Here is a 12,068-nt window from a genome sequence, read left to right on the forward strand (position 1 = left end):
CCCCTGCCTCCCCTCATCGCTTTCCTTCCCAGGGACCTTCTTTCCTTCCCAATATCCATTGTTCTCTCTTGGTGCATTGGAGAACCTAAAATTCAATTAGCTAGAGAATTCCACTTTCTTCCCACGCTGTTCCTGCATCTTATTCACATCCTGGGATGTGGCTGACAACCAGCTAACTGCCCCTGGCAATCAGGGAAGACTGTTCAGAGTACATGAAATGCGGTTATAGGGGATGGGCACTTAATTTCTCTCAGCACTGGCCAAGCCAATGTACCCTAAATTACAGCAATGTTTTTAAAACTTCACCATTCATTAGAATTACCAGGAAAGCTTGTTCAAACACGGATTGTTGGACCTCACCACCAGCATTTCTGATTCTGTAGGTGGTGGGGTGGGGCAAGGATTTGCATTTCTAACAAGATGATAACTGATGCTGCTGGCCTAGGGACACACTGTGAGAACTGAAGCCCAGAGTGGCTTCAATGCTCTATATTGGATTGGTTTGGGGAGAAAAGTTAATGCTACTAATTTTTCAGTTTCTGGTTGTTTAAGGAAGGTCTCAGTAGGAAGAAACCCAGAGCCAAATATTCCAGTTATCTGTACAAATCAATATGAAAGGCAATTGTTGATTGAGTGTGTCAATGGTCTATTCAACAGAGAATGCCATGAATTGGTGAAAAGTATTATACAACTTTTAGGAAGGTCTTTACAGTAACCCTGTGAGGAAGTTATACTAAGTCAACCACACAATGGGATGAGTGCCCATCACCTACATAAAGTAGGGGTTTTGGTTTTGCAGATTTCTGTACATCATTCATAACTGCACTGGGGCCAATTCAGAATAAAATAATCATTACTCAGTTGAGAGATTCACACAGAAGCTTCCCAAAATGAGTCGATGGTGAATCAACGAAGCACAGATTAACATCAACTTAAGCCAAGGCCCAAAGAGAAATCTGCCTGCACTCATGAACATCATTTGCTTCTCTTTGGATCACCATTTCATATGCCTACAACCCCAATGCTTTCTTAGAAAAGGGGATGGAGGACTTACACTGGGTACTTGTGGCAAGGATTCTGGGCTGGTAAGTTAGAACACTAGGAGTCCTATTAGCAGAGAGGGCCTAGGTCCTTTGGAGAAACTGTGAGAAGAACTTTGGAAACAATGGACAGTCAGGGTACTTGGATATCCAGGTAAATAATTCTGAAGGAAAGACAAAGGTGAGAGTTACTTACCTCTCCTGTACATAAGCTGTGGGAAGACTAGAACACACCTCCAAGGGTCTGTGCCCCAGAGTTAATAAAGAGGGCTCTGGATATGATGGGGATGTAGTTAGGAAGTTCTCTAACCACTTTTATGGGACAACTTGCCTTAAGCTCCTTGAGCCGAGGGAGAGATGTCAATCTGCAGAGCTGGAATCTTTTTTTTTTTTTTAGGAAGTGAAAGGACAGCCCCTGAGTTTGGTTCATAGAAGAACTGGAAATCCTAGAAACGGAGGGAGTGAGGAAGGGTAGGCAACAATCACGGAGCTCTTGGTTCCATAACGAGAGGATTTTGGAGGTGAAATTAGGGGTGAAATAGGAAATGAACTTGAACTTGGGATTCTCTTAACCAAACAGAAGTGGAACCAAATAGTTTGATTGTCTTCTATATCCTGTAACATTTTAAAGTCTGGCTTGGCCTGTGGGAAACCAAGACCACTTTTTATTTTGGAATAATTTCAAACTTATGGAGTATTTGCAAGAGTAGTACAAGAAACTCCTCAAAAAGAAACCTTTTTTTCTAGAGTCAACATTTTGCTCATTGGCTTTATCATTTTTTTAAATCAATCTACCTATCCAATTACACTTCATCTCCCAAACACACATAATATATTTTTTTTCAAAACTATTTGAGAGTTGATTGCAGATATCATACCCATCTATCCCTCAATAAATCTGAGGACTTTATCTTTAAACAACGTTCTCTTACATAACCATAGGATATAAATAACCAAAATTAGGAGATTTAACATTTCTATAATATTATTTGAATATAAACTCTAATCCTTATTCATATTTCATCCAGTTGTCCTAATGATGTCATTTATAGCTAATCTTTTTTCTGGTTCAGGATCCAAGATCACTCAGTACATTTAGTTTCTCTCTCTCTTTAGTGTCCTTAAACCTGGAGTAGTTTTTCAGCCTATCTTTCTTTCTTGACCTTGACAGTTATTTTAAACAATTATTTCCTACTTGGTTTGCTCTGATGTTTCCTTGTGATTCCAGGCAGGTAATGCCTTGTGGGCAGGAGTTCCAGGGAATTGGTTTGTCTTTTTCAAAACATTGTAACAGGTGAGATGATGTCAGTTTCTACCAATATTGGTGATGTTAAATCTGATTGTGTGGTTAAATTGTGTCTACCAGACTTCTCCATTGTAAAGTTACTATTTTTCCAATTTTAAATGACATTAATTTTAAATGACACAAACTTAAGCAATAATATGGGTGAATAAAGTCTACTAAAGAGTCCCTTGTTTCCATAGATGAACTCGTTGCCTGCCTGTACTTGAACCTTTTCCAGAGTCTTAATGATTCGAGGGAATTTGGGCTAGAAGGTATGTTAGATTGCATCTGGTTCCCTGGTTTCCAAATATGGATGCTTGCTTCAGGTGGCAAGAGATGATTTTTATGTGCTGCCCATTTGTATTACTTAGTGACAAAGGCTTTCCCATTTCCATCATCTCTCCAACCTTCCAAGTGAGTTACATGTCATTGAGTCAGCTCCCAAATCTGGCGACTCTATGAATGAGTGATGTCCAATGTCCTGTTCTCAACTGCCTTGCTCAGCTCCCGTGGACTCATGCTATGGCTTCTTTTAAGGAGTCAATGTCTCTCATATTTGGTTTTCTTCCTTTCCTGCTGCCTTCTATTTATCTTAGCATTATTGTCTTTTCCAAAGAAACCTGCCTTCTCATGATGGGCTCAGAGTAGGACAACAGTACTCTCTGACTCCATGAAGTAATAAGGCTCAGTTAGGTGCTAGCCTGTCTTGAAAATTTCAAATAGTTGCTAATTTTTTCCTCTCTATAGAAAAGAAGGAGAAGGAGGAGGAGGAGGAGGAGGCTGTGGCAGAGGAGGAAGAGGAGAAGAAGAAGAAGAGGAAGGAGGCTGGCCAATGTGGCTCAAACTAGGAGGTCACAGTTTGATTCTTGGTTCAGGGTACATGCCAGGGTTGTGGGCTCCATCTCCAGTAGGGAGCACGCAGGAGGCAGCCAATCAATGATTCTCTCTCATCATCCGTGTTTCTATATCCCTCTCCCTCTTCATTCTACTGTGAAATCAATGAAAATATATTTTAAAAAAAGAAGAAGAAAGGGAAGGCCTTTGTTTCACAGTATTTGGCAGGCCATAATATAGAGTAATTCACTAGCATTTTAAAAAGTCACATGTATTTTTACAGTTGACTGCTGCTCTTCATTGAAAATTACTACGAAATATTCATTTACAGCATTGACAACAAGTTTCTTTTAAATCACATTTTAAAACGTCGAGTAAAACAAGTGAGTAAGTCAATTTAGAGAAGCTGAAAGGACAGAGAAAACTGTAGATATGGAGATAAGAAGATAACACAGGAATTGCTTAAGTTTGGGAAATTCCGATTTTGGAACTTGGAGGTCAAATTCCTTAAAGGAAATTGACACTCTGCCTATCCAGCTCTTCCTGTCCACAGCGTTCCTGATGGAAACTCCAGGTGGCAGGAAGGGGATGATGCTGGCCAAAAATAGAACAGGCCAGAAGGAGGCCTGGGAAGACTTAAACCTGGAGTTGAGAGTGCAGGTGTAGGCTTCCAGGTATAGGCTTCGGACACACCACCTTCCCATCCTCCACCGCTCACTAGACCTAGACCTGGGGTAGTGCTTCACCTTCTCTAAGCCTCAGCTGTCTCATTCCTGTGATGGGGTGGTAATAAGCGGTGCATAACTCATATCTTTCTTACGACTATGAATACAGGCGTATAACAGTGCAGTGTACGGTACTGCTTCAGCAAATCTAGGCTATTACATTGAGTCATTTTTCTTTTGTGGGGACAGGGGCAGGGCACGTGGAGGAGCCAGGAATGGAAAACGACCCAGGGATTTTTCTCCCATCCCTGCTTTTTGGAACCCAATGGATGCAGCCCAGGTGGTGGTCGCGTACCTGCCATTATGAGGTCACCCTTCCTAAGGCCAGGAGGGGACCTCGCCCCAGGCAAAGAGGGATGCAGATTCAGGTGGCGGGAACGCGGGCGGGAGCGCTGTCCGGGCCCCGCACCCTGGAGCCCCCGTTCATCCTGGGGGCCCAGAGGCAGATGCTGGGGTCTTACAGGGCCTGGACTCAAGTAGCGCTCCGTGAACCCCGGCCCCAAGCTCCCCACCCCCGGAGCGCGCCAGGTGCCTGCGCATGCGTCCCGGCGTCCCGCTGCTGTTTGGCCGTTTCCATGGCTACGAATCTGATCCGTGAGGGGTCCGGGAGCAAGGAAATGAAGCTCAAGAGCCTCCTGCTCCGTTATTACCCGCCAGGTACGGGCGGGTGCCCTCCGCCCTCGCGTGGGACCTAGACTCGGCGCTGGGCGCTGGGCGGGTGTGCGGTGAAGAGGGTGCGGGGACCCAAAGGGCGGGGCGGGGCCGGGGCCGGAGTGGGTGATCCCTGGGGAGCTGGAAGCAGGGCACTTCCCAACATCCTCACTCTTTCAGATACTGGTCTCTGTTCCTCAAAACTTTTATAACGAGTCTCTTAGGAAGTCTTTGAACTTGTAAATTGCTGAGTTATGCTTTCTGGTTAGTTAGGAGAGTGACCGATGCAGAGGGGGAGGTGGCGATGGGTGATGTCCTGGGACATTGGTTTCTGCAAGGGCAGACACCCACAAGGGCCACATTGGGTTTTATGACCCAGACACCGTGTGTTGAGTATGAAAAGAAAAATGTCTGCTCAGTATACATTGTCTTAGTGACTATTTCAGACTGCACGTGTCAATCGATGGGCATGTTTACTGAGGGCCTGCCGCCCGGTGCTTTGCGCTCCCTGCCCTGGAGCCTTAAAGAAGGTCTCAGGCCTGGCTTCCAATGAGTTTAGGAAAGGATAAAATAAGCCCAGAATGCTACAGTTCCAGTAGGATACACTTGCCTAGTTCTCCTTTTTTAAAAAAAAAAACAAAAAAAAAAACAGGTGAGGACATGGTCGCCTTTACAGAATATTTGAAGTCCACTGGTCACCCAGCTTGTTAGGGACAGAACCAGGAGCAGAACTCTTGGCTTTTAATTCAGAACTCACTTTAGGAAAAATATAAAGTAAAAAGTGTGAAAAACTTGCCCCAAGGCTGTAGATTACCATATATACCTGCCCAATGCAAAGTTCAGGTCTCTGTCAAGAGTGGGCCTGGACAGCCACTTTCTCCAGTGGGAAGTCAACATTTGTAGTCCATAGTACATACTGTTCTCAGAACTCCAATTAAAACACCGTGGCAAGGCTCTAGATAGGAGAGGTAGTATGTGGGACATGTTAAGTTACGATGAATGGCTTGTTCTCTTTAAGCATTCCACAACCTCACATTGGCCGTGCTTGCACAGAGTCTGGGGCTGGTTCCCACAAATAGAATGATAAATGAATGTCTTGCTTTCATTCCTTTCCTGTGAAGTGTAGGTCAAGAATGTGAGCTCTGGAATCAGAACTACTCTCACCCTGTAAAAATTCAGCAACTTGGACAATTTGTTTTGATCTGTTGAGCTGTCAGATGGTGATAATGGCACCCAGGTCTGCTGACCCTTCCATTTATCTCCCTTTCTGCAGAGTAAACCTCCTTGAAAGAATGTTGTTTTCAATTTGTCTTCTCCCTTCTGTCTTGAACGTACTTCTATCCTGCGTTCATCTTCATTGCTCCAGTGAAACTGCCCTTTTCAAGGTCCCCAATGACCTCCAATGTGGCTGAATCCCTGGCTGCATCTCAGTCCTTGCCTTTTTGGACCTGACAGTAGCTTTGGACCCATTTGCTCATTCTGCCCTCCTTTGGCTTCTAGGACACACTGTTTTATCTCCTGCCTCACTGTCACTCCTTGGTCCACCTTGGCTGTTCCTCTTTTTTTCTAATCTTAATGATGGAGTGTCCCAGAGCTCTGTCCTTGGCTTTTTCTATCTATACTCATGTGCTACGTGACCTCATCTATTCTCAGGGCTTACAGACCACCCAAGGTAGTCCTGAATACCTAACTGCCCACCTAGTTCTTTATTTCAGATGTCCAATGTGCATTGTATATGGGCCTCTGTGGTCTGCCTCAACTAAGTCAATGGCAGCTCCATTTCTCCACTACGGCTCACGCCAAAACCTTGGACTCACCCTTGCACACTCCACATGTGGTCCAGTAGCAAACCCTGCCAGCTCGCCTTCCAAATACAGTCATTCACTGCTTCACAACGGGATATGTTCTGAGAAGTGTGTCCTTAGGTGATTACATTGTTGTGTGAACATCACAGAGTGCATCTACACAAACCTGGATGGTCTAGCCTCCTACACACCTAGGCTATATGGTATAGTCTATTGCTCCTTGGCCACAGTCTTCACAGCATATTACTGTACAAAACAACACAAGTTTAAATCAAGCACAAGAGAAAATGATGCAATCAAGAAACATGGTAAACACAGATATAGGAAACTACTGCTGGCACAACATAGTGTACTGTTTTACAGCAAACGCTTTTTTTTTTATATAAGTAGAAAGAGTACATTCTAAAATAATAATGAAAGTGTAGTCAATACATAAGCCAAGCCAGTATCAGAGCCATTTATTATTATTATCAAGTTTTATGTACTGTACATACTACACTTTTGTACAACTGGCAGCCAGTAGGTGTGTTTGTACCAGCATCACCACAAACGTGTGAGGAATGCATTGTGCTACAACATTACAATGGCTATGATGTTACTAGGCAATAGGAATTTTCCAGCTCCATTATAATCTTACTGGAGGCCCGGTGCACAAATTTGTGCATGGGTGGGGTCCCTCGGTCTGGCCAGCAATCGGAGCCGATGAGGGCCGTTTTGCCCAGTCCTGATTGGGACCGATTGGGGCTGGCAGGTGGGGGGCAGGGGGCGCGGGGACTGTGGGAGGTTGGCCAGCCAGGGGGAGGGACCGCAGGAGGTTGGCTGTGGGAGTGCACTGACCACCAGGGGGCAGCTCCTGCATTGAGTGTCTGCCCCCTGGTTGTCAGTGCACATTTTAGTGAACCATTCAGTCAGTTGTAATGGTTGCTTAGACTTTTATATATATAGATAGATGGGTCCACCTTCATATGTGTGGTCTGAAACATTATTATGTGGTACATGACTGGACAGAATTTAGCAACTTCCCACAACCATGGCTGACATTTCCTTTATTGCTGGAGTTTCTTGCCCCACTTTAGTTTATTTTCAACACAGCAGCAGGGTCACTCTATTAGAACATGAATTTGATTATGTCACTCTTGGCCCTCCAACAGCTTTTCATTTCACTTGAAGTGAAAAGACCATGATCTCTGAGGCTATAATCTCCAAGGCCCTGCAAGATCCTTCCCTGCCTTTGCCTCCCTGACTTCACCTTGCTTCCTGATCCAGACACACTACTTTCCTTGGTGTTCCTTGGATGCACTGGTTGTACCCCCACTAGATCTCTGTAGTTGCTGTTATTTATTTAGCATGGAATCAGTTCCGCTGGACATCTGCATAACCAGAACTCTCACCTTTTTTTTTTTTAAGTCTTTCCATCAAAAGTCTGTAGTTAATAAAGTGAAACCTGCCTTTCTAGAATTTCCAACTTTTCAAGATATTCCATAACTCATTCCCTGATTTATATTTTCTTAGCATTATCTCAATTCAGCATCATTTTACTTATTTATCTTAGTCTCGCCAACTAAAATAAAAGCTTTATGTCTATTTTGTCTACTGCCATATCTCTAGCACTTAGAATAGAGCATGGTGAATAAATAGGCACTTAGGTATTTGTTGAATAAATGAATGAGTTTAATGAGATGATGTGTGTTAAGTACCATGCCTAGAACTCTGCCTGAACTGTGAATGGATTGTGTAGTGATCTCCCAGGTCCGCTTCAGCTCTAATAGTAATAATAGTCCAGGGTTCTAATAGTAATCTCCGATTCAAATGAGGCTTTAGAGCCGTGCTTTCAATTATTGCCTTAATGATTATCTTCTAATGAGGGCATACCACTTAGCATCTAGACATAATTTCTGAATTCCAATCTTTGGTGAGCCATGTATTATATGCAGATTTCCAAGCTGCTCCTGAATAGCAGGTGGGTGGTACAATAACATTATCTACCAGGGAAAAATCGCTCCCCACTGAGTCATCCCCATGCCACTTTATCCCTTTGGTTTATAGTGCAATTTTTCTTCACCTCCTAATTCTCTCATTTTAGTCCTCCCACATTCTTTTGAATAATCAGGAGCATTGTCTTGTTGGCATCCATTGAATGATCCCTCTCCCTACTTAAATTCCTGATGACTAAAGACACAGAACAGTAACATGACTAATCAAAAGGAGGCATTTCCTTTTTATCTTGGTCATATTAATTAATTCATTAATTCACTCGAAGAGTAGGTGTTGAGTACGTGCTTTTCAACTGACTCAGTTATGACAGCTTTTGTCTTTTATTGATCGGGTACAAGTCCTTAGTTTTATGGTCAGGAGAAGGAGTTATAAATATTAATTAAACTGATTAATGTTCTGACCACTTTAAAGGTTTCTGTTGACTGAATATGACCTGGGTAAGGACTACTGACATCTTATGAAGCTTAGCCTTTTAGTACATTGCAGAATTTGTGGGGTAGTGGCTCCTTACCTGTTTTGGGAATTATATCAATTAAATAATGATTCGCAACCAGAGGGAGGTCAGGAATATTTATACTGTGGGAAACAATTACTGAAGAACTACATGTGTTCAGGAGCATCTTTGTCTATTTTTTTAAAGTCATATTCTTTGCAACCTCTCACTCACTTTGGAGATCAGTGATTATGGAAGAGGGACTATACTGCCTGATGTTTGTCACAGTGGAAATGTCAATGTACATGTTTTATATTTTATTTTTCATTTTTGAGATTCCTTTTTTCCCTTTTTAGCTGTTGAGTTTCACATCATGCTTGAAATGTCAACTACAAACACTAAGATAAAAATATATTCTATTATTTAGGCCATTTTATAATTTATTCTTAATTTTAAAAATTTCTGATCAGCCTAGAATACATTTTTTTTGTACACTACATGGTAGAATTATAGTTTTATTACTTTTTCAAAATTCAGCTGATTATGAAATCATTATTTATTGAACAAACCATTCTTTTCCAATTAATTTCAAATATTACCTTCACTTTATTTTTAAAATAAAGGGACTTCTATATAAAGGTGATTCTATTACACAAATCTAATTTTGCATCAGAACCATAGTTTATTGTGACATAGTTTGTTATAATATGGGGTAAATTTTCAAATCCCAAATATAAAATAATGATAATTACTTTAACTCCATAGATTAATTTGACATCTGTTATATTGAATTATGGTCTATAACTGTGACCTGCAAATTGTAGGGGCTCTTGAACCTCCTTAAAATGGGGCCTCCAGGTCAAATCATTTTCCATAATAACCATAAGATATCATTTGCTTTCCCCCCTGTATTGACATTTGCACTAATGGTGCAGAAACAGTGAAAGGTGAAACAGCTGGTACCTTAGAACAAATCAAGGCAGTGGCCGCAGACTTGGACAGCGGTCCTGTGCTCCTCACGGATGAGTGCTTGCTTTAGTTCCAGTGGCAGGTCAGTTTTCTGAGGCCTTGCAATGTGTTCCTGGTCTGCTTAGTGTTCCTGGTGCTGCTAGAGCTTCTTCCTGCTCCATTCTTGCTGGTGCCACCTGCAGGGGCAGAGCTATATCCCAATAGGCCTGTTCTCACTGGGTGACCTTCTGAGGATGAGGGACTAACCCCGAGCCTGGTTTTGCCACAGCTCAAATACAGAGAGACATTGTGTTGGCACCTGGTGGTAGAGCGACATCTGGGATATCCTAGGACTTCATTGCTGCTTCTTTTGGAGGTGGATGAGACTGCCTACCAATGGCCGAGTTGTGAAGTAGGGTATGGAAGGCCCTGGGACTTCCCTAGCATTGCTCTAGACCAGTGGTTCTCAACCTTTCTAATGCCGCGACCCTTTAATACAGTTCCTCATGTTGTGGTGACCCCCAACCATAAAATTATTTTTGTTGCTACTTCATAACTGTAATTTTGCTGCTGTTATGAATTGTAATGTAAATATCTGTGTTTTCTGGAACCCACAGGTTGAGAACAGCTGCTGTAGAGCCTAAGACCATCGGAAAACACAGATATTTACATTACGATTCATTACAGTAGCAAAATTACAGTTATGAAGTAGCAACGAAAATGATTTTATGGTTGGGGGTCACCACAACATGAGGTGACCACAACATGCATGAGAAAGGTTGAGAACCACCGCTCTAGACAGACTGGATGGCTCCCTGGGCCCAGCAGAGGAGCACGTGTTGATAAAACCTGGGACTTGTTGCTGTGTCTGCTGCAGGCAGACTAGATAGCTGCCGACCCCGCTTTGCAGTGGAAACCAGATCAGCCCAGGCTTTCCCTAGTGGGTGGGCTCCCGCTGGGGCCCTTCCCCGCCCTTTCAGCCCCAGCTGTGGAGCAGGGTTTAGGGCTCTCTATTAGTTCTTTGTATGCCTTCCCTTCTTGTGGACTTTTGGCCATAGCAAGCAAGTTGCTGTGGTTGTGGTATGGTGTTTGTTGTTGTTTGGTTTTTGTGGTCTCTGCCTTTTGGTGGTTCCAGGTCACACATTCTGTTGGTCTCCAGTTTGGGGATATAAGGTGATAAAAAGAAAATTTAGGAAATTTACCATATTGTCATTCCTTGAGTCTTGAGGCCTTTGGCCAGTCCACCTTCTTCTATACAACTCTCAATTATTTTATCCTTGCCTGTTGAATAGTTTCAAGGTTATTTAATTGTATTTAGAGGAAAGACCAGGGAAAAGTGAATTTACATGATCTTGTTTTAGAATTAGACATCAGTGCATATGTTTTGAAAAATTCAAGCTATTGAGAAATAAAAATGATTAAATTGTCAAAGTAGATTAACTTTTGACATCAGTTTCATCATAAATGTTTTAAACATGTTTGTTTAATTTTATAGGAATTATGTTGGAATATGAGAAAAGTGGAGAATTGAAGACCAAATCCATAGATTTACTTGATCTCAGTCCCAGGTAAACTAGCTATACAATGTGACATGTATTTCATATCCATTTTTTTTTTTCTCGAAAACCCTGACATAGGGTGACGTATGGAGGAGCTGCATAACCTCAGACAATACATTGCTTTAAAAATGTTGTGTGGTGTGTGACTTCCTGTTAGTTTCAGTGAGTTCTACTTGAGTGTCTTGTTGAATGAGGAGGTAGAAAATGGATCATTAGTCTGCCCTTCCCTCCTACCCCCTAAATAGACCCTTTTAAATAAAAATAAACCTTTTAGTTTAGAATAGTTTTAGAAAAGTTGTGAAGAGAAAGTTTCCACGTACCCCATACTTGGTATCCCCTATTATTATCATCTTAGACTAGTACAATACATTTGTCATAATTAATGAACCAGTATTGATACATTATTATTGACTAAAGACTGTATTTTACTCAATTTTCCTTGGTTTTTGCCTAAACCTCTTTTTCTCTTCCAAGATCCCCTCCAGGAGACCACATGGCATTTAGTCATGATGTCTCCTTGGTCTCCTCATGGCTGTGAGAGTGCCTCAGACTTGCCTTCTTTTTGATGACCTTAACATTACTGAGGGGTACTGGTCATGACATTTTAAGAATATTACCAAGCCTGTTATTTTCTTAGTAGATAAACATCTCATAGGGCTGACTGCATACAATCTTCCTCAATAATTGCCATGGGGTGGAGTTGGGAGGAATTAAGTTTTGTCTCTGAAACTTGTGTGCTCAGAGGAAATCCCCCTGGGAGATCATATTGCCAAGAATTCATTTCTGTTAGGAC

At 42.2% G+C, this 12,068-nt stretch overlaps 1 protein-coding gene across 1 annotated transcript in view; it reads left to right on the plus strand.

The window, feature by feature from the left end:
* Nucleotides 1-4,417: 4,417 nt before the first annotated feature.
* DAW1 (dynein assembly factor with WD repeats 1) overlaps nt 4,418-12,068 on the plus strand; it is a gene marked incomplete at its 3' end in the record, with an annotated part of 36,811 nt that continues 29,160 nt past the window's right edge. The window contains exons 1-2 of the mRNA XM_080671149.1: nt 4,418-4,541; nt 11,212-11,284. Of these exons, the coding sequence (XP_080527275.1) occupies nt 4,460-4,541; nt 11,212-11,284 (155 nt within the window). The 5' untranslated portion in view covers nt 4,418-4,459. The remainder of the gene's footprint in view (nt 4,542-11,211; nt 11,285-12,068) is intronic.

This window comes from Plecotus auritus (assembly GCF_963455305.1).
Source record: "Plecotus auritus genome assembly, chromosome: 5".
Classification (NCBI taxonomy): domain Eukaryota; kingdom Metazoa; phylum Chordata; class Mammalia; order Chiroptera; family Vespertilionidae; genus Plecotus; species Plecotus auritus.